Source organism: Sesamum indicum, linkage group LG12 (assembly GCF_026168435.1).
Source record: "Sesamum indicum cultivar Baizhima isolate 11 linkage group LG12, ASM2616843v1, whole genome shotgun sequence".
In the NCBI taxonomy this organism is placed as follows: Eukaryota; Viridiplantae; Streptophyta; class Magnoliopsida; order Lamiales; family Pedaliaceae; genus Sesamum; species Sesamum indicum.
Window position 1 is genome coordinate 14072366 of NC_142668.1, and position 22089 is coordinate 14094454.

The following is a 22089-nucleotide window of genomic DNA, read 5'->3' on the forward strand; positions in this document are numbered from 1 at the left end:
TCATATCACTTGTTATTTAATTTTTATCTCTTCTATTTATTTGTTTTTGAATTATACTATTTTGTATTGTATTTTCTTTTCATTTATCACAATCTAATAAATATGATTAAATTTATGTAGAAAATGTAATAAATATTTCTAATAATAAATTTTGAAAATTTAAGCACGCGGATCGAGTCGACCAAAAACGCTACTTTATTACACTATCATATATATCAAACCTGTATAGTATATATACATGAAGTAACTTTTGTGTCTCATATATAGTCTGAATTAATATTAGTATTTCATAGGTGAAATGTTTAGCATATGTATTATATACAGATCATGAATAATATTTATTTCAAATTTAATAAAATTTATATCCAATATTGTCTACCTGAGTATTATTTGAATTTGGTATAAATAGAAATTAAATGCACTTTTTGGTCCAGTGACATAGACCATTTAATATTGTCGCCTTTTCATTTTATAGAATAGTATTTTAATTTTGCATCTTTTTTAATTTTTGCGATTTCAACCGTTTTGTTCGCCATAATTCACCTTCACCAGTGAAAAATAAAGGACTGAAAATTTAAAAAATATATGACCAAAAAGTTAAGGGACAAAAGTATGGACTAAAATGAACAAATAGGAATAAAACCCCCCGGCCAATCTTAAAATTTCATGTGAGAGGTGCATACATTTTTTCGGGGACAATGGTGAATTTCGTTGAAAAATGGACTAAAATCACGAAAATTAAAAAGATGTAAGACCAAAATACTACCCTAAAAAGTTAAAGGACGAAAACGCCAAATGACATAAGTTGTGAGACCAAAAATGCATTTAATATGTATAAATAAGCACCTAAAAATTCATAGAATTATTTAATTAAATAGTGACCTTTAGGTTGTCCAGTAATTAAAGATAAAAGAATATGGTAATAGATACAAAGTAATTTTTACATAGTTTTGGACTAGCTAGTTAAATAAACAAATCTGTATATCAACGCTGATTATTCGCCATAATCGTCTGAATAAAATTTCATAATATATATATATACTTAATTATACGCATTAAATATAAAATTAATTAACATTTTATATTTACTAAAAGTTTAATCCCTTTTCCTCAACAGTAGAGCATTATCTCTATTATAATTATAAAAAAAAATATTTTATCGTACTAATTTTGAATATTTAAATTTATCCTTTAATTTATTTTTTTTAGAAAAATAATAATTTTTAATATTTTTTAATAATTTCACAATTATTATTTCAGTCCACCACTATAGGTTTCTTTTTCTCATCCTCTAATGACCACGTTATTTTTTCTTTAACTAACTTTTTCTTTTCCTTCTCCAATATGTAAAATAATTCTAACAAGCACAGGAGTGAAAGCGTCATCACGAGATAATGAAGAGTTGGCAAATAATATGCCAAAAACGTGGTTTGGAGCATGCGTTTCACGTACGTGGAGGACAGAACTAACATCAAACAAGACTATATATTTAATATATATTTCCGTGTGAAAATAAGGCTTGGAAAAAGTTTAACAATTTCCGGACTTGTTTAAATGCCTCGCTCTAAATAATCTCAAATTATAATATAACACTCATATATATGACACAATTTTAAATATATTCATGAATTTGAATTTCACAATACTAACAAAATTTACTATTGGCTATAATTAATTTTATTGGTTATGGCCCAAAATTGTGATAAATAATTATTATTAATCATAGTTAAATAAAAATTGATGCAAAAATCTAGATTATCTACCATGAAACTATTTTTGTCATTTTTAACCATGATAAATATTTTAGCTACACCGTCAAGTATCATTGTCAACTATCGTTGCGTAACAGTAGTCAATAACTATTTATTCCTATGTAATATATTTCATTATTTTTATTCAAATTTTAGATATATTGGAATAATAATGTAATTATCACCTAAAAAAAAGCCAAACACATGAAAATTTCACAAATATATAGATAGACCACATGGGAGTCTTGAAATTGATGGACATGGTACCATATCTTCATGCATCTATATATATTATTCTAAATCAATAATGAAAAAGTAAAATTGATGAGAATGCAGATTATATGTATAATTTGAGTTGAAACCGCGTGGAGGATGAATAATTATGAATGTATTAATTCACTATATATACTTTCATCGTAATCAAAATTAATATACTCCGCATTCAAATTTAAATTAAATGCCATTAATTAATTTTGGATGCCAAGGATTTTAGTGCTTTTGACTTACCCTCTAAACAAATCTTCTTTTATTTTAATTTTTTCATTTTTTATATCAACAAATAAATATTTTATCAAATTTTTTTCTAAATTTTACACGAAAGAAAACAAAGTTTATCCCAATAATTTTGAGATAACCTTCAAAATTTCAAATTGCATTAAGCTTTATTTCACCAATTAAAGAAATAAAATTAAACAATAAATTATATATATGAAATAAGTTTAATTCTTTTTAACTAATGTTTCTACATGGACTTCAATTTGTTTAGGTAAGTATACCTATCCAAGAAAAATTGAACTAACAAAAAATTTACCTAAATTATATTAGGAATGTAATATATATATATATTGGACCAAATTAATTAATATTTATACATTTTTAATTAAAAGGGAAAGAATTAACATTAATGAAGATGGATTGGAGAGGGTGAGGGTCTAATAAGTAATTAGTGAGGTTGGGGTGATTGAATCAATCTTGAATGCAAAAATTGAATAGATAGATTTGAAAAGGTGATCACGTCTTTGAGGGGTTGTGGGTAAATGTGTGACTTTGTGAAAGAGAAATTAAAGACCCCAAATTAAAATAAAAAAAAAAAAAAAAAAAGGATTTTCAAGAAATAAGAGGCAAAGAGTGGAAGAACGTGACAGTCAAAATTTCCAGATAGCAGTTAACAACTGACTCTTGGAGTTCTCATCATCTTCTTCTGTGATTTTGTTGATTGTATTCATCATTCATCTTTATCTGGGATGTAGCTAAAGTTATGGGGATAGCCTTCAAATACATGATGTTCATATCTTCTTAATTCTCAGTCCGTTGTTTGCGCTGATGATCAGGAGCTGAATTCTTGAGGAGCTGGTCGTCGTCGATCGTCTTTGGGGTTTTCATGGATATCTGTAACAGACAATCTCGTTCTCTTCCCTTCTTTTTCTCCTAAATTTACGTTTTCTTTATGTGTTTGTCATTCTCATTTAAGGCAACTAAACTATTTTCATCTCCTCCTCCTCCAAGTTTCAAGCCTCTGATCTGGAGAATCTGATATTTCCTCCCGGGTCACTGCTTTTTCCCTTTAGGGTTCTTGTAGCTGAGCTCTTGGGAGTTTTCTTATTTAGATCTTTTGCCCATTTACGTTACCTACCCATCTCCAGTTTCAGCCGTCACTTTCCTGTCAACAACTCTCCACTGATTACAATTTGCCACCTTTTTTATTTACTTTGTTGTCCATATATATTCACACACTGATCAGCTTGGGGGTTTCTTTTGTTCTTCTCAATGGTGAATAATCAAGAAGAAGCTATGAGATCATTACTCTCACTCAAGAAAAATAAGCAGAAATCTGATGTTTTTGGAGAAGACGAGCTGTGGGTTAAGCTGCAATTTCCCGAAGAAGAAGAAGGTGTGGGTGTTGGGGACCAGAAGATGGGGTTTGAAAACAAGTATGATCAGATGAATGAGTACAGCAGTAATATGAAAAGGGTTTGTCATATTTGTTGCAAAGTCTTTAGCTCAGGTAAAGCTTTAGGAGGTCACATGAGAATTCACGTTCTTGGGGGTAAAAGAAAGGATCTGATTTTCAAGGAGAAACGCAAAGTTCATCAGACCATCAAGTTCAAGAAACAAAGCCCGCGTGAAGAGACTGTGGAAAAAGCGGTTCATTTTGTGGAAAAGAAGCACCACCAGTACAAGAAGATGACGACTGGTAACTGTTTTGGTGATTCGGATGATATGGTCAAGAGCCCGAGTTGTATAATCTGTGGTAAGAATTTTCCGTCCATGAAGTCATTGTTCGGGCACATGAGGTGCCATCCCGAGAGGGAGTGGAGGGGTATTCACCCGCCACCTTCATGGGAGAAAATCAGCTCTTCTTCTTCTTCTTCTTTGTCGGATGCCGAGCCACAAAAATTTTATGATCAGATGGAACTTTCAGCATCTGGTGGGAAGAATAGAGCTGTTGATTTGACAGAGTCCTTGAGGGGATGGCCGGTGACTGCCAAGCGAGGTCGCAAAGCCATGGCGGTGGCAGCATCATCGTCGGAGTTTTCGTGTTCGGACGACAATCAGTTTCGGGCTGTTACATATCTTATGATGCTGGCTAGCGGGCATTTGCTTGAGAGTGGCGGCGCCAAAAGGCAAACTTCTGCTGAATCTCAGGCTGCAGAGAGCTTTTGCAAGGCCAAGATTCTTGAAATTGATCAGGTTTCCAAGTCGAAGAAGTTTGGAACTGATTATCCTGTCGAGCAGCTTGGGAAAGAGCTGAGGAATTCCAGCGAGTTTGAAACAGTTGTCATGGCTGGAAGTGGTCTTGTTCGTGGAGAATCAGTCAACAAACTGGAGGGTCAGGAATGGCTTGATCAAGAGCACGATCAGGTTGATTACTTCCCTGATGATGATCAATTGGACAGCAAGATTCCAGGACAACTGAATGACAAAGGTTTTGAGGCTACTTCTAACTTTAAGGTGCCAATCAAGAACAAGAAGAAAAGGAAGAAGTTAAAGCTATGTGAATTAGAATTGGCAAAAGGTTCTAGTCCAACATCTCCATTGCATCAGAATCCACCTGAAAAACATCAGTGTAAGGCTTGCGACAAGGCCTTCCCAACCCACCAAGCATTGGGTGGCCACATGTCCAGCCATTACAAATTCAACGTGAGCATTAAGAATACGAATGGCACTGCCCAAGTGAAAGAAACCAAAAAACACATCGCCATAAAAGGCTTGAGCCGAAACCTGTTTGAGGAAACACAGCATCAGTGCAAGACTTGTGACAAGAACTTTTCGACAGCTCGTGCTCCATCGAGCCAAGTCCCGGCCAGTGAAGATACCCAAATCTGCCGGATAATGCTGGATATTGATCTTAACGAGGCGCCTCCATCAGAGGGTGAAGCTGGAGTTGGGTCTCAATTCTCAACTTACACTTGGTAATTATGATGAACATGCAACTCTGTCCATAAATTCAGACTCTTTTCTTTAGTTGGTTCAAGTTTGTAATTTTCTTGCAGCTCCTAATTAGGTGGTAATTAACTATAGAATGATCAAAAGCTAATAGTTCAGGGCCACTGCATTTTTGGGTGTGGATGGTGGTTCATTAACTTCCCATCAGTTACGGAGACAGTGAAATTGGAACCACCTTGGTTCTTTCTTTGTTTTGCTTAAAGTAAGAGACTTGGAAATCTTGTTTTATGTGTCTATTTTCTTCATGGAGACTATGATAGCCCAACAAGCTTTTCTGTGAAGAAACTAGTACAAGAATGACTGTGTGGAGAAGCTGCTTACTAACAGACATTGCCGCTTCTCTTCAACTTTACTTTATTTCGACATTGGATGAATTTATCTTTTTCCTCTACCCTTTTGCACTCTTCACGAACAAAATTATCATCATATCTGAACGGCCGCACAAGCACGTATATCTTGCACTACTTTGCTTCATAGAATATTTGGACTGTGAAAATGACTTGAAGTCATGCACATAGTGGAGGTCCAGAAAGGAGATTGTGAAGAAATAAATCCTTCTATTCTATTGGCACTTTCACACTGAAAAATATACTTGTGAAGATACACACACTATAATAAGTGTTCCTAGGTATGGAATTGTGGAAAATGGAGGATATTCCACAAAGAAGAGCGCGTGGGGTAATTGAACTAGTCCACAGATCTTCAGTGCCTGATGCTATATATGGATAGGCTGCTCTCTTATGTATTGCTTATAAAAAAATGAAGTGGGAGAAGTTAGCATTTTCTTAGTGTGTAGCACCTTCTCCACTCCCTTCTTGACTAGTAACAGGTCAAACACACAAAACTCTATCTCCATCAACTCCTGGAATACCGTCAAGTACACAAAAAGTTCACATCATGATGTATATACAAGTTTAAGAGGGAAAAAAAAAGGCCAGAAGAAAAAAGCTTTGTTGCAAGTATCAGCGTCATAATCGCAATAGTTGGTGTCCGTTTCCCCACATGGGTCCTATTGTGTCGAAGGGAACTTCGAATAATATAACTTGATATAGACACTATGTATTTGAATGTGAACAGAACGTGGAAGTTCAAGAGTAAAGTATAGCTTTCCTGATGTGTAATTGCGATATTGGTAAAGTGTATTATGTGGTCATTAGGCATTGATGCTGCTTGTGTATGGAAGGTAGCAGTTAGCATAGGAGTGGAAATACAGATATCGAATTTCAATAGCTGCTAAGTAAATATGGAAAACCTCAACTGCATTCTACGCACAATCTCGTGATTGTATTGTGTGAAAGCAACTGCCTGCCAATTATTTTGACTTTTTCGACAGACCCGGAACTGCAATATCGGCTCTTTCTCTGATTCATACGTAGTTTCCGTAAATGATGTCTTGAAAATTATGTACTCACATTTGTGTTCATGAATCATGACACTCTTATTTCATATGATGCATGAATGGAACTTGAGCTCATTACATTTTTCAACCGATGCCTAATTAAATATACTGCATTGACGATGGACCTAGAGGATCCCCTCTCGCATTAATGATTTATATTTATACAGCAAATAACGATTATATTTGTAGACATGTGTCTTTGAAGTATTTCCAAACCCTGGAAAAAATTAATTCTAGTGATTCCTATAGGAAGTATCAATGATTTCTGAGAGTAATAATTATTTTCATATCCATCCCATAATTTTCAAAAAGATGAAGGATAATAAATAAGCAAACTCATCGAGCAATATATACATATATAGATACAGAAAGGGAGATAACTCGAGATATTGCCTGTTGCAACACTGCAGAATTACGTGTTCTGCGTTCTTCATTTTCTGTCTTCGCATTACACACCAAGAAGTGACCAGGGTAAAATTCAGAAATCGCTGGGTGGCATAGTAATTTCTCGTGCCACTAATACTTGTCAAGTATGATCACATTCATATTTGGAGCAAAAAAAACCTTGTATGAAAAAAAGAAAGCTGCAGAATCAGCTATAGTACAATGTGAAAATTCTCTTACAAAAAGAGCTAGCTAGCTACTCGCAGTTTCACCTATACATCTACCTCTGAGGGGAGAATAACCACCGTAGCATATATATCAAAATCTCGAGTATGGGTAGAAAGTGAAGGAAGAAAATTGCTAAAACTAAGTTGGAACAACCTCCACATAATTTGGTGATAACTGGAATAAGACACTTAAGATGATTACCAACAACACTAGCTGCAGAAAGAAACATGAACTGTACTTACAAACCCTCTTTTGTAGCTCCAACGTTTCATCAGCACTGGCAATGTCTTCACAAAAATTTTCCAACGTCTCAGCTTGTTTCTTAAGCATCAAAGCCTTGTTTTCTGCATTGCCAAGCTTATCGAGTATTTCTGTCTGCTCTGACACTAGAGCTTTCTGTTCTTCCAAAACAGTAATATGATTTCCAGCAGCCGCTTTCAGCTTTTGGACCATGCTTGATAATGCCAAATATTCTACTTCAACTTCAATCTTTTGTTTAAAGTGGCCCTCAAGTTCAGTTTCCACAGCTCTGTTTGCTGTTTCTACCACATCAGATTGCAGAGCTGGGGAACAATCCTGAGGGACCCTTCGATCAGAGATTGTTTCTTGGAGTTTTTGTTCGACATCTATAAACTCTTTGTGAGAGTCTGAAACAGAATCATCAACTGAAATATCTTTGATGATTTCCTTAATCTTTACCAGCTCTGCATGAAAATGAAACTCATTAGTCAAAAATTAAATTGAAAACAAAGAGAATAATAGATGAATTACTTCCCATAACACAAATAATGCTACAAGATCCCTGGAACTCATTATTTTAATTTCTTCACTTTGTTTGTGGTCGGTCCTTTTTCTTTTATGGGGGGGGTTTTGGGTCTAAAATCCAAACAGGCTTAGTAACGTATAACTGAAAATAAACTTGCAAAAATTAATAAACAAACTGATCAAAAGGAAATATGCAGACCAACCTTTTTCTAGTGCTTCTTGTGTAGATTGGAGCACGAAGATAGATTCAATTAGAGGATCCTGATCTCTAGAGGATCCATGATTCTCGCTTCTTTCTTCTTTGACCTCCGAAGATGAGTCAGCAACTACATCTTCAGGCGACGATTCTTCACATCCATCCTCACCATCTCTATCATAAACATCTTGACGTCCATCATTGTCTTGTTCACTGTCCTGAACTTCATCACCATTTTCTCCATCATAATCCTTCGGCCTTTCATTTTGTGTTCCATTATTTGTGAAATAAGTTCCCTGCATAAATACAAAATTGGAACTTCGCGAGTCAGATTCCAAGCTGGAATGAGAGTTTTCCTTCTCGATTTTGACCCGTTCTCCTCTAGCCTTCTTAGTGCTCTCAATCCGACCCTTTCCCTGCTGACCACGCTGCACTGAGTGCGTCAAATTCTTTCCACTCAAACTCCTCATCCTGCCCTTATCGCGCAGAAATCCCGCAACCACCGGATTCTCATACTTCATCCTTGGAGCGCTGGCTGCTGTCGAGGACTTGCTACTCTGATCCTCACTGTTCTCTGAATCTGTTCCAGCAGCAAATGGTGGGCCCAACTCCAACCCTGAATCATCAAGCTGAGCAAAACCGTCCAAACTTCTAACCAGAGCATTTGTGGAAGAAACTGAACCGTCACTCTTCTGCTTGCGTTCTGCATAAACTTGCACCCGTTTGCTCGAATTCAGACCTGGATACAGTGAGTCCTGTGTCACCATCTTACTAGTAGCAATGCTACTATCCCCACCCTTATTGGCATCTCTCTTGATCCTTCTCCATTTCTTCAGGCCATAACCTTTCCTTGTCGTCGAAGGGGATGGAGACACTTCAGGTTTCAAATCCACAGGAGGCAAACTTACAGAGTCCAAGACGTCAGCTTCCTTTTGCTCCACCTCAGGGAACAACTCATTGTTATCATTATTTTCCACTGAACAAGACCCATTAATCTGAACCTTAGATTCACCAAAATTTTCCAAATTCCCGGAAACAGAATCATTAGTAATTTCCTCATTATCTTCCACTGATCCAAGTACAGAACACTCGCTTTCCAAATCCATATGCAGTAAAAGTCACCTAAATTCCAACTAACAAATACTAGGCAACTTTGATATTCACCCCGAAATTATTCAGATCAAGATCGAGAACAAGCAACTATCATTCCAGCCCAAGGAATTATCCAATACACCGGAAATTCTGAAATCAATGGCTTCCCAGTTGCAATTGAATTCCGAAAAAACTTTAAGTCGGAACTCAATTCAATTTCTTCCAAGGGAAACTTGAAGTAAAAATAGAATCGACGAAAATGAAATAAAAACGGAGGGGAACTTAATTAACTAGAGTAGGAATTGACAAGCGTACCTTAGGGCTGGGCTCCATAAATGAAAGTTGAAATTTTTTTGGGGAAGAAATCAAAGAGAATAGAAACCCTAGATGCGGGGATGGATTCAGAGATTTATAGGCGTGAAATGTTAATTTTGAGAATAATAATTACGATGAAATTATAATATACTATAATAATAATAATAACAATAGGAATCTTTATCTTTATTAGAGGAGAATACAAAATGGAATGGGGATTAGGTGGAACGTGAGAGGGGTGGAGTGGGCCCCATACTCTGCTGCTGAGTGATCTGGAATACACCTGGCATCACTCCTACCTCCCTTCTTCCCTTATTTTTTTTTTTTTATTGAAAAGAATTTCATTTTTATTTTTAAATAATATATATTAACTAAAAAAGAAATGGTCTTATAGATATATACAATACAAAATATAGAGTTAAAAAAATACTTGCAAAATCTAAAATATCTCAAGGATTTAGTTTAGTTTTTGGAGTAATCCTACAGAATGGGGATGGATTCCACTTCATCATTCTCCATCCTCATACAATTCTAAAACATACTTCTTGTCTCTTATCACACTTATTTAGGATCTTTAACATTATGATGATATCTCTAAAATCTTAACATGTATGTGCAGGATCATGAACAAGAATCTCATCCGCGGTTGGATAATCATATCTCCCCTCATCAATCCCACTATCAACCTATTTTTGTGTTGTTGGAGGCACTCATGATGCACCCACTTCCCCTCAAGTCATGCCCTTAAATTAATTACACTGTTACTTATTCCAAGTTTTGTGATACTTTCCCACCTTTCTGTCCAAGCTTTCATAATTTAAGCTATACATCACCAACTTTTCGACCAAAATTATGTAATAAGTAGACGCGAATCAAACATGGAAGAGCAAGAAATCACTCATTTTCCAGCAATAACAACAAAACCAGCAAAATTCCAATAAATCTACACTCCAAAAATCGAATTACAAGCGAGCAACAAAGAAATGACATGACTCACTTCCACAAGAGAAAGAAAACAAGAAAATCGCAAGATAAATACAGTACAATCAACGATTTCTTCCCAAAATCGCATTCTTCAATCCAATTCAAGTCAGATTTCTCATCACTCCAAACAATCATTCATATCCACACAAATGATAAAAAAAAAATAAACGGAATTCGAAGAAAAAGGTCAATTTCATGTGTGTTATTTACAACGGCGGATTGAATGAAGTTCCACCAGTGCGAGAATTTGGAGCAGCTGTGTTAGAGATAATCAACCCGTCCGAAGCGGCTTCGTTTTCGTCCAGGAATAGCCCTTCTGGATTTCTCAACACTCCATGGACGACAGATATCAACAGCCCCGCCCCAATGCCAATTGAGAGACTATTCAAGGGACCTGTAATCCAGAGAGCCGCGACTGTTATTAAAACAAGCCCTAGAATCACGGCCCAGTCGCTGACCTGGTGTCCCCAGATCAATAACGGATCTTCTCGGAAGAAGTGGAGAATCAGCCACAGGAAGAACACGAAGCCGATTATTATCAGCGCAATCGGCGAGCCAATAAGGGAAATGGCGGCGCAGGCCGTGACGATTATCGCGTAATTTATTGAAAAGTAGGTGGCGTTGCGGCGGAATCTGAGGTATGCGGCCGAGATTGAGTGGGGAAAATCGAGGGCGGATGTGGTGGCCAGGAACTCCGGCCATGGACGGCATCTGGAGAGGCAGGCGGAGAGGTTCTGCGTCGAGCGGGAGATCACGTCCAGGCCGGAGATTGGAATTGTGGTGTATGTTGCTGGAGGGGCGGCGGTGGCGGAGCGGGTGGAGGGCATTTTGGGGATTGATGTTAGGTTTGACTTTGGAGGGAGTTTGGTCAAACTCCGACAGATCCTTCAACGTCCCGATCTGCAGCGCTGCTGGGCAAGTATGTTGTTGGTTCCGAATTTGGAGGGCTGATCCTCTGGGGTGAGGTGCACCAGACTAAGGTGATCTGGTGATGAAGCTGCTGGTTCTATTCTAATTATTGGGCCGAGACTGAAGGCCCAAATTATCTGGAGGGCTTAAACCAAATCCATAGAAAGCCCCTTACTTATTGGTCCAGCCCAAAAGGAAAAATCTTAACAGGCTGATGATAAGCAATGATGGGGCCCCATCTAATCCAATCGAAAACAATATTTACCATTTTTATAATGAAATAAAATTTAAAATTTTAACTTATAATTCAAAAAAATAAAAAAACAAAAATTATCCCAGAAAATTTGATTTTATTGGAGGGCTATCTCGTCTTTTAGACCAAGAAAAACGAGTCGAATCAACTACTGTAATTTTCCCACTTTTTGGTTTTTAACTAAAAATAGAAAATGGGTGGAGTGAGTAAGAGTAAGGGTATAAGAGGGAGAAGAAAGTGAAAAGACAAAGGAGGGCCCCACCCACTTTGAAGCATTTTAGTAGTAGTCTTTGAAAACATTAATTACAAATGTATTTAATATTATTAAGATGGAGTAGTTGTCCAGCTTTGAGCAGGCAAACATGTCACACGCTCACTATACTTATTTAAAACATTTTGATAAACTCGTATTTATTTACAACTTATAAAATATTAAATCATATTTTGAGAATAAACTTATAAAGTATTTAAATAAAATAAAAATTATAAAATATTAATAATGATGGAATTTATAATTAATAAATCCTTAGTTCATCTTATTTTTAGGATGTATAAGCTCTTTTCCTAGAAAATTGATAAATAATTTTTAACATCTTTATATAAAAATAAAATTGAGTTGATGACTTTATTTATTTGATGGGGAGGAAAAAGACTGAAACAATAGAAAGTAGTACAAATACGAATTATTTGTTAGAGTGATGTAGGGATAGGAGTTAGGGACACGTGGGCTTGAAGTGAAGATCCTTTTTCTTTTTGAAGGAAAATATATCAATTCAATTCAATTAATTGACTAATTAGTGTACAAATATATATTATTGGAAATGAATAAAAGTAGATTAGGAGTTGCATGTGTTGAAAAGAAATTAAATTTTGGAGCAGTTTATATGTTAATTAGTTTTAATGGCAAGAATGAGTGGTAAGGTAATCACCACTCTAACAGCCCATAATTATATTAGCTGTGTTTGGTTTGATGGTTTCGCAATTTTCAAGGCAACATAAAACACACTCAATATTTATTTTTGTATTTTTACACTTTATCTGTGTGTTTTTTTGTTTTCATTTTTCTATATATATAATATATATACACTTATATATATTAAGTGTATATATATTATATAAAAATATATGATTTGGCAATAAACAATGATTTTTATCTAAAAAAATACAATATTAAACATACAATATTTATATATAAAAAAGATATGATTTGACAATAAATATTAATTTTTGTAACCCAAATTCCAACATCAAAACTACACCACTTATTTTAAAATATTTTAAATTACCTCAAAAAACAAATCCAAACATATCATAAATGTGCAACACACATTTATTTATCTCTATTTTTCTCTCTTTATCTTCAAAACACAAAACAAAACACTCAAACCACAGTTACAAACACTATAATTGTTTTTTGTGTCTCGTACGCATCTTTCCAACAATACTTTTCACTCTCTCTCTCACACACACACACTCTCAGACAACCCACGAACATTACCACTACCATACACGTGTATCACACCAGCCACCCGCTACTTTTTTGCCAGTCGACATACACGAACGTTGGCAACGGCTATATTCCATGCAGAGGTAAAAAAAACCTTCGTTTTCGATCTTAAGTTCCAACCAAATTTCCATGAACAACACAAACAAAACTGAATTCCTGCCCACAAGAAAAGGGCAACAAAATGAAAATAAATCAAGAAAACAAAGAAGAGAATAATCAAATCATGATGAGCTTTTTTCTGCTTTTCTTGATTATTAAGGGCTCTCATCGTCAGTCCTTTTTCTATCTGTTAAATTCAGCAGGACCCAACCAGCACGTTACGCTGCTGCGCAATCTTGAATATTTTTTGATGAAAAAATGCAGGCGATTGTCGCAGACGTTTCAATACTCACGTTTTGTTGTTACATGCAATAATGAGCTGCATATCCCATCAGTAAAAGCGCACATACACACACAATGAAATAAGCAGAAGAAAACCCCATCCTCATCATTCTATGTACAAGTGCTTTGTGACTGTACTTAATTATAATGGTTTGTTCACATTTTTTGAACGGAGAGAGTGATTTCGGGATAAGTTTAATCGAGTTCTTGATATGCTGGGATGGTTTTATATAGAGTTGCCACATAATTTAACCATAAGCATGCAAAGCAAAAAGTTTGCTGCATATATAGTTAGAGGTATAGAGAGCTATGAACACATGCAAGCACATGTGTGTGTGTGTGCGGTTCTCTGGCAACAGGCAATATCCCATGTGACACATCTGATGACTATGAATCTGAGAGTTGGATTATCTCATGCATGTAACCATCTTGACAGTTCAGGTGAATATGATGCTTGCTATAGGCAAGTGTGACTAGTGCTAAATACCGCTAATATGCATGGTTAAGGTGTTATCCTAGTATCCTCTACCGATTTCTTTTACATTTTAACATGATCGTCTGGTCTTTTAGGATTTGAATGAACTGATGTCTGGTTGCATGAGAAACAGGTAGTCTAACAAGGTTATTGAACAGGCATTGCATTAGATGTGGGCATGTTAAGTGAAAGGAAGAAAAATACTGCACATGTGAAATCTATGCAGTTCATGTCATGAAGTTTCTTACTGAACAAAACCAAGAAAGGACACTTTTTATCTCAGGGTAACTCATTATTCCAAGTTTCCTTGTACATCAGCCTCCAGGAAGCTTTTTGAGGTACCTAGGAGCAGCCTAAAATCTGCTTTAAACTTAACATGCTTTCAAGTGCTTGTATCTAGTATAACATAGAAACTTCATAAGGAAGAAAGACCGGATTTAAAACTCATCTGTCAATAATTGCTGGTACTCCTTCATCAGACTGTATATTTATGTCATCTGAAAGTTTAATCTAGCCATTGATGTTTAAGCAGTCAGTTGGCTTGGTGTGGACTGAAATCTCCCATTAAACTCAGATGCAAAACCAAGTCCATTGTAGGAGCAAAAGAGTCCCATCAAGTTGAGCTCGTTGGTCATGAAAAGCCAGGAGAAAAGTACAACGATGATCTCAGGTGAGCTGTCGAGGGTACTGAAGCAGCTAAAGAATTTGGTTGCAGTATATTTGAACCTTCTGGACTGCAGTTCCATCTACTTAGATTTGCATTCATTCCCTTGGAAGGTTGGACTTGGATATTTCCATTGTGAACCACTGGAGATCCGGTACAGACAGGATAACCCCGTGTCTGGTAGCTGTAGAAAGGATTAGAGTCGCACCGCGACGCCATTGAAGCTGTAATCCCAACTGAAGAACCCCCAACTTCTGAGTTTACCTGATCACGTGTTCGTTTAATACCTAGGCCTACTTCATTTTCTGGGGAGTCATCAATAACAATGATTTCCTTGAGTTTACTACCAGAAGAATCTGCAGTTTTAAGTTGGGGGACAGGAGTTCGAAATTTATCAATATCATATGCTGAGTGAGTTTCAATTCTGATCTTGCATCCAAGTTGATCAGCAGTTAAATTGCACCCACCTGTATATTCACGATGCTGCAAGGAGGAACTGAAATTTGCACCAAAACTTCTCGTGGAGAGCATCACTGTTGATGGATGAACAGACAACTGTTGTGGCCTAAAATTTGCAGGAAGTTTGAGACAATCAGATGAATTGAAACCAAAGTGCTGTGCTGGTATGCTCCTTTGCATGTTGTCAATTGTAGGACCTCGAGATAAAGTATGATGATGTGAATGTGGCTCATTCCGATTATTGCTGGTAGAGAGACCATTGTCAAAACAAAACCTGAGACCTGGATCCTCTATCACCATTCTAGACTGGGTAGGCCTAGTTTGAGGAGACGGATTCTCATCTTTGTTTATGACCATTAAGTTCTTTCCCATCAGTCTCAAAACTGGATTAGAAGTTGATGGGCTAGGAGACTCACAATCGCCACAGGTTTGAAACTTAGGCTCAGAATTATGAGAAACTAGTTCTGGAGCATACCCCAGAGGTGAATTTGCTGCATTTCTTTCAGATTCTGGAGCTGGCTCCTTCTCATGAATAATTTCTGATGTCAAGCTGAAACTCCGAGTTTTATTCTCTGTATCATCAGCCACTTGTTTTTCCTTGGCAAGAACCGAGGAAGGATTCATTGTTCGTCGCCTAAAAAGTTGTGATTCTTGATAACTCAAAGAACCACTTTGCAAAGCTCCTTCCTTCCTAGAGCAACAACAGGGTTGGATGTTCTTGAATTCGCAAGTATCCACTTCAGGAAACGCCAAGTTAGTCCTTGATTCATGAAGATTAAGCTCTCTTTCTGCAATAGCTGCCTGCTTAAAAGGAGGTGAACCTTGAACTACAGGATTATTTCTATCTCCAATGATTTCGCATTGAGTCTCATGTGGAACAACATGTGACTGCACAGACAAGTTTATGATGGATACTGAATCAGATCTTGCAGCAACAGAATTCGATGCCGCTGACAATGCTGAAATTGGAGAATCTGATGAATCCATATCAACTACTCCGTGGTCATCTTCAGAAGACTGTATTCTGCAGGTAGTTAATGATGAATTTCCCTGAAGTTCTTCTGAGCCCATTCGTCCAGGACTTGGCAAAAAGGAGCCCGGTGGTCCTGGTATAGGGATTGGATCAACATCAACAAAGTAATTTCCTTGTGATTCATCAGCACCCATTTCTGTCACCACATGACTATTGGAAGTAACACAAACCTTACCGACTTTGTCTGTGCAAAACATCTCTTGTTCACCACCCAAAACTAGTGTAGCTGGACAATGTCCCTCGTAGGCTTTACTATAATGCTGTGAAACACATTCAACATCTGAAGGACCAGCAATCCCATGAAATGCAGAATCCAAAGATTTGCTAAAGGCTACAAAAGTTTCTCCATCAGCGACTTTATATGTTGGCTCACAAACAAATTGATCCCGTATTTCAACCTCTTCCAGGGAAGTGGATGCATTAACTGGAGTATTGCCACCCATAAAACAATCTACATTCTTCCGAATACCATGATGATCAGATTCATGTGATGTCTCTGAGCCCTTCAAAGTCGTGTCTCCTTTATCAATTTCTATGAAACCCTCTCTCTTCTTTTGGATTTTTAAAACCCTAGTTCTATCAATCAATGGCATACCTGAAACCTTTTCCATTTGAGCTGCATTTTCTCCCAGTATTTCTGTCGGACTATCTTGTGAATGAATTGCAGACTGTGATGGTAGTGCCTCTTCGTCTGATCCAGCAGATGTGTAATATGGCCTTGTGTTCTTTAAGTTTAAATGCTTTCTCCCCAAATTCTTCTTTGCTTCAGGAGCAGATGCATGCCTGACTGACAACGGCTTCTTCCTTGCAGATGAAAACTTCTTACTTCCAGGTGAAATTGCATGATTCAAGGATGTCTTTCTCAGAGATGCAAATTCCTTGCCTTCAGCAGAAAATGCATGATGATGGGACAATCTTGAGCTAATAAAAGAACTATCAGTATTTGTGGCTGCACTGATGTTTATCCCCATTCTCTTGTTGCTCGCAAAAGAGACATGATTTTCTGTTCCATTTGGAGGATCTATATGCCATTCTTGAACCAGAAAGCTATCTTTTCTTGACTGCTTCACATTAAACTTAGAGAATACCATATGATTTTTCTTACCGTGACAGTCTTGGGACTTCGACAAGAAGACTCCTGGCCTTTTTCTCTGACAAGGCTGTTCCATATACCCATCATGAGTATTATTATAATTATCCTTTCTTTCATGGTTTTCAGAACATAAAATTGGATTTTCATCAGATGAAACTGGGGACTTTGAGGCACAAGATCTCATGAATGTATCAGGTAGTGAAATAGGTGATGACACAGCACACTTTACTCTCAAGTTCTTTGTAATTTTGTCAGGCTGCCGATTTTCATGCTTGAGATTGAACTTCTTCTTCAGACCAGTTCGCTTTGAGCCAACCCATTGTTTTATCATTCCAAAATCACCGGATTTCATCTGATCATAGGATGTGAGAGGCACTGTAAACTCCTTCTTGTAACCTTCAGGGGAAAATTCTCTTGGATGGCCATTGTTAACCTGTGAACAGCCAAGGTCAAATATCAAATTGGAATGATGAGAAAAATATTAGGCATCTGATATGGACACACACCATTTATCCATTTCATGGAAACATTAACAGCTGAAACTCTACAAAATTGTGAACAATATACAAAACAAATTTATCATTATTAGCATACTTGGAAACATCAAAATGACTAATCTCCTTACTAGCTAAAAAATAAAACAAGAAGCTACCATGTAAAATAAGAAGATTTATGGATAACTTATGTCACAATGTAGCAACAGTTGATAGAGGTTTGTAATCGTACTATGCAAGCATGTGGATAATTGCTTAGCATTTCTCAGAGAAGTCTTATGATTAACCTACTAGAAAATAGGATGGGAATCAAATCCACCCAAATTCAGTGACAGAATCATCAACCACCCATCATTACTGCAGTCACTGCCAAAATGCAAAATCCAACACAACATACCTCAAGACAATGATCAGACGTGGGAAGGCAACTTTTTTGTCCATAAGGAGTAGATTCCAGCCAATGATCAGACCTTTGGGAGCAACTTCCTTGTCCGTGAGGAGAATGTTTCGGCAGCTTGTCTTTCCGGACAAGATATTTTTTCTTCTTATGTGAAGGAAATTTGCTTTCTTTATCTCTTTTGACAAGCTCGCTTGGTCCAGAATCATACTTAGCATTTGAGATTGATGGCTGGTCACTAAGCTTTGATAAAATCCGAAGTTTTGTGCCACTAGAGTCAATGTATACAGCACCTTCCTCATTGATGTCCTCAATATTGACTGAAGAATAGGCCTTTTTGTGTTTCTCTTCAGCACATACCTTAAAATCTTGCACCGGAGAACCAAAGTTTGAAGCCCAATTTGTCCCGTTTCTTCTATCAAGATCCTCCAATGTACAGTGTTGAGCTGTTTCATATATATCCACCATCAATCTTGTTTTTCTTGGCTTTATTCTATGCTTAATCACCTTCGAATTTGTGGTCCATTTGATCGTGGACTCTCCAGAAAGACATTGATCAATATGGGCGTTCAAAGTGGTGTTGGAAGAGGATGAAAATGTCTTGCAAACTGGGCACACTTTTGAAGCCATTGTTTCTGATACCACAGAAGCGTTTGCAGCTAAATCTTCGTTTGATTTTGATTCAGCAATATTATTCAACTTTACAATCAATCTGCACTTCTTAACTGGGTTTTGTTGAATATTACTTTCAACCTTGTTGGATACCTGAACTGCAGATCGAGGCTTTTCCTTATGAGATCCCAGTGAATATTCAGCTTCCGGTTCCAAGCAAAGTGTTTTAACTGGGGCAACTGAATTTATATCAGAACAAGATTGACTTATTGTGCTTGACGGAACTTCTAGATCTTCTTCAGATCCACTTGACTTGATATTCTCAATATTCACACCTAAATTTTGGCCAACACCATGATTGCTCAACTCAGAAAGCTTCACATCGGAATATCTTATATTTTCAACAGCACATTTCACAATAGATGGATTTCTCAATGAATCCAGAGACTGAAAAGGTGGCAGCACATCCTTCACGCCATATTTCAGACAAAGTTGCAAATTCTTCTGAGAAAATGGCCAATTATTCTTGATATCTTTGCCCCGCGTGTTGAAAACATAATCCCTGCAGCAAGATTTGCAAATGCTTTATGAAACCAAACATACACCAAATTTCAAGAAAATGAAATGCTGTGATTTCCTACAGAGAAGGAAACTCTGAAACGCCAACACTATAAGCACTTCATATCAGGTGTCTCAAACATAAAAACAAAGACGTACATAGAGGACAGTATAAGTACGCCCCATGGGAAAAAAGAAAAAGGCTCCTGACAGAGGATTTAGCGGCAACTTCACAGCTCCATCCAGCTGATGAAGTGACACTGAAATTTTATGAAGATTGTGAGGTGAGAAGGATCGAGGCCGCAAAAGAGACGGGGTTTTGGAAGAACCCAAGCAGGTTTTCTCATCCAAAAGCATAGGAACATAAAATGACCAAAAATATGTGTACTGAAATGGAGGTGGTCAAAAAATTGACTATCTAATGGTGGTTGCCCAAAAAGTTGGAAAAATTGCAGCTTTATTTAGAGATAGAAGACCTCCTAAGCCAAAACCTGCTGCTAAACAACATCATTAAGCCAAAATTAGCAAAAAGATCAAGAAAGTAAATTTAGACAAGATGAAGGAATATTCATGAAGCTTGAGGGAAACCCATGGCTGGATCATCAAAAACAGATACGAGTATCTTGGATCTGACCAACGAAGAGAGTCCCCCAAGAAATTAACATGGCGAAAGACTCTGAAAGACTCCGTGTGTGTGTGTGTGTGTGTGTGTGTGAGAGAGAGAGAGAGAGAGAGAAGACAAAGGAAGTTTTACCTTATGGAGAACTGGGGAAGTGGGTGGTTGTTGTCATCAAGGCCTGACTTCAACAGATCTACCTCAAGCTGGTGCAGATTATTATGATCAGAACCCCTCTCATCACTACTAACATTACTGCTACTACTTTTCAGTTGTGAGATTTCACAAGGACATGGGAGATCTGGTGGAGGGTTTTCAGTGGATAACATCTGCTAATAGCCTTTTCTTCCTTCTTGTGCTGTCTAGCCAACAGTCACAAGAACTTTGTTAAATCTCCTCCCCCAACAAGCCCTTATCTTCTTTTTCACTTGGCTTTCAGAACAACAGTAACCCAAGTCTTTCTCAATCCCACCTCCTCAGCTCAGAATCAAACAATCCCAAATAAAGATCTCACCTTTTCTTCATCCATCCATGATCCATCAGCCCTGCAAGTATAGAGACAGAAGAATTTATTAACACAAGTCCCAGAAGTTTGAAGGTGAAGAAACGGATGAAAGATATACTTTGGACAGTAACAGTAGATTCTAGACCCCTAGGGACGTTATTTTATGTGCTCAGAATGAGCAAAATTTAAGTATATTCATGTATTGGATCATCATCAAGACCTTCTGGAGAACCAGATTGAGCAAGAAAAGAAGCAATTTTGGGCAGAGCAAGAATAATAAAAGCGACAACAAAACCCTCATCAAACGTTATTTTATGTGGGTAAATCAAGACAAAGTACATAAGTCTGCCGAAGCTTTTCAATATGGGAAACAACTGAGCGCTTACGCATTTCAAAAACCAAATTCAAGAAAGTAAAATCAAGTTTGAAAATTGACAAGAGGAGATGAATCAGGAAGATTCCGGAAATGAACCAAGAAAATCTCGGGCTGATATCCATAAACTGAGCTCAAAATCACAGCCATCGTTGGAAAATCTTCTTAGGGTAGGAGAAAGGTTCAGAAGAAAGGGAAGAAAAATCAGATTCCAATCATGTCCCCGGTCAGTCTGAGTGAACAGGAGACATAAGAATAGCAAAATCCAGTATATAGAAATACAGACCAGATTCATTTTCTTTGCTTTTGGTAAAAGAAAAGACGCGAGCAAAAAGTCCAGCAATCTGTCAAAGATTACTGAACAAAAACTCCAAAAATCGCCAGGAACTATACAGATTACGAAATCGCTGGGTACAGTCCATCAGAAATACTTCAAACAAGCCCGAGTCCAAGCAAAACGAAATACAGAAAGAAATGGAAACCAACTTAAGCTCTAAACCAGCAAAATCAAGAAAACGCAGAAAACACAAAATCAAAGGAAGTCCAGGCAAAACCAAAGAAGGACTGATTTTATGAAAGCAGAAGACATGAAAGAAAGAACCCTCCAAACAACCCACAAGAAATCCTAGGCCATATCCATCTACAGACCTTTTTAGCTTTCAAACTCTTGCAGTGAGAGAAACAAATGGGTTCAAAAATGAGGTTATCCGATGTATTATAGAGGAGGGGTAACAGTGTTAGATAAACGGCAAAGAGAGGAAAATAGAGAGAGAAAGAGAAATAAATTGTATGTATATGCGTATGACGGTATGAGTATGAGAGAGAGAGAGAGAGCGAGAAGAGAAAAACAAGCACCACCCACTCACACATCAAAAGGGGCATCAGGTTCCTCTCTCCACCAAAAAGCAGGTTTGTACCATTAAACACCCCACGATTCACCTCTCCCTCTGTGAATATGCGTGAGATAAAGAGAGAGAAGAAAAGGGAGACAATATTAGAGGAAACAAAGAAATATTCAAGAAAGAAACCAACAAAAATGTAGAGAGAGGGAGGGGGGGGGGGGGTGTATATGTGTGTGTTAGTCTCTACTACAAAGCTGTCCTATCCTATACCTACCCTACACGAAGAGTTTTTTTCCTTCCTCAAAATTAATATTTGTACTGCAGCACTAATTCTTTATTCTTGATATTTTTCTTTCC

At 37.1% G+C, this 22089-nt stretch overlaps 4 protein-coding genes across 8 annotated transcripts; 1 reads left to right on the forward strand and 3 right to left on the reverse strand.

The window, feature by feature from the left end:
• Positions 1-2757: 2757 nt before the first annotated feature.
• Positions 2758-5426, forward strand: LOC105175037 (uncharacterized). The gene has a single exon (XM_011097344.3). It carries the CDS (start codon positions 3519-3521, stop codon positions 5166-5168), a length of 1650 nt encoding a protein of 549 aa, XP_011095646.1. The 5' UTR covers positions 2758-3518; the 3' UTR covers positions 5169-5426.
• Positions 5427-7144: 1718 nt separating this feature from the next.
• Positions 7145-9716, reverse strand: LOC105175038 (WPP domain-interacting protein 2). Its single transcript, XM_011097345.3, has 2 exons — positions 8178-9716; positions 7145-7913 (listed from the first exon to the last, which is right to left on the reverse strand). Exons 1-2 carry the CDS (start codon positions 9274-9276, stop codon positions 7348-7350), a joined length of 1665 nt encoding a protein of 554 aa, XP_011095647.1. The 5' UTR covers positions 9277-9716; the 3' UTR covers positions 7145-7347.
• A 773-nt stretch (positions 9717-10489) lies between these two features.
• PRA1.G2 (prenylated RAB acceptor 1.G2) lies at positions 10490-11515 on the reverse strand. Its single transcript, XM_011097348.3, has one exon. The coding sequence runs from the start codon at positions 11386-11388 to the stop codon at positions 10768-10770; it is 621 nt and encodes a 206-aa protein (XP_011095650.1). The 5' UTR covers positions 11389-11515; the 3' UTR covers positions 10490-10767.
• A 2811-nt stretch (positions 11516-14326) lies between these two features.
• On the reverse strand, positions 14327-21936 carry LOC105175040 (uncharacterized). Of its 5 annotated transcripts, XM_020698213.2 has the most exons (5): positions 21757-21936; positions 20151-20557; positions 18227-19400; positions 15218-17768; positions 14327-15106 (listed from the first exon to the last, which is right to left on the reverse strand). In XM_020698213.2, the coding sequence occupies exons 2-5, from the start codon at positions 20339-20341 to the stop codon at positions 14718-14720; spliced, it is 4305 nt and encodes a 1434-aa protein (XP_020553872.1). In that variant the 5' UTR covers positions 20342-20557; positions 21757-21936; the 3' UTR covers positions 14327-14717. The 5 variants fall into 5 exon arrangements, with proteins under 5 accessions (XP_020553872.1, XP_011095652.1, XP_011095651.1 ...); XM_011097350.3 differs by having other exon boundaries at positions 14327-17768; XM_011097349.3 differs by lacking the exon at positions 21757-21936 and adding an exon at positions 21539-21750 and having other exon boundaries at positions 14327-17768.
• Positions 21937-22089: the final 153 nt, after the last annotated feature.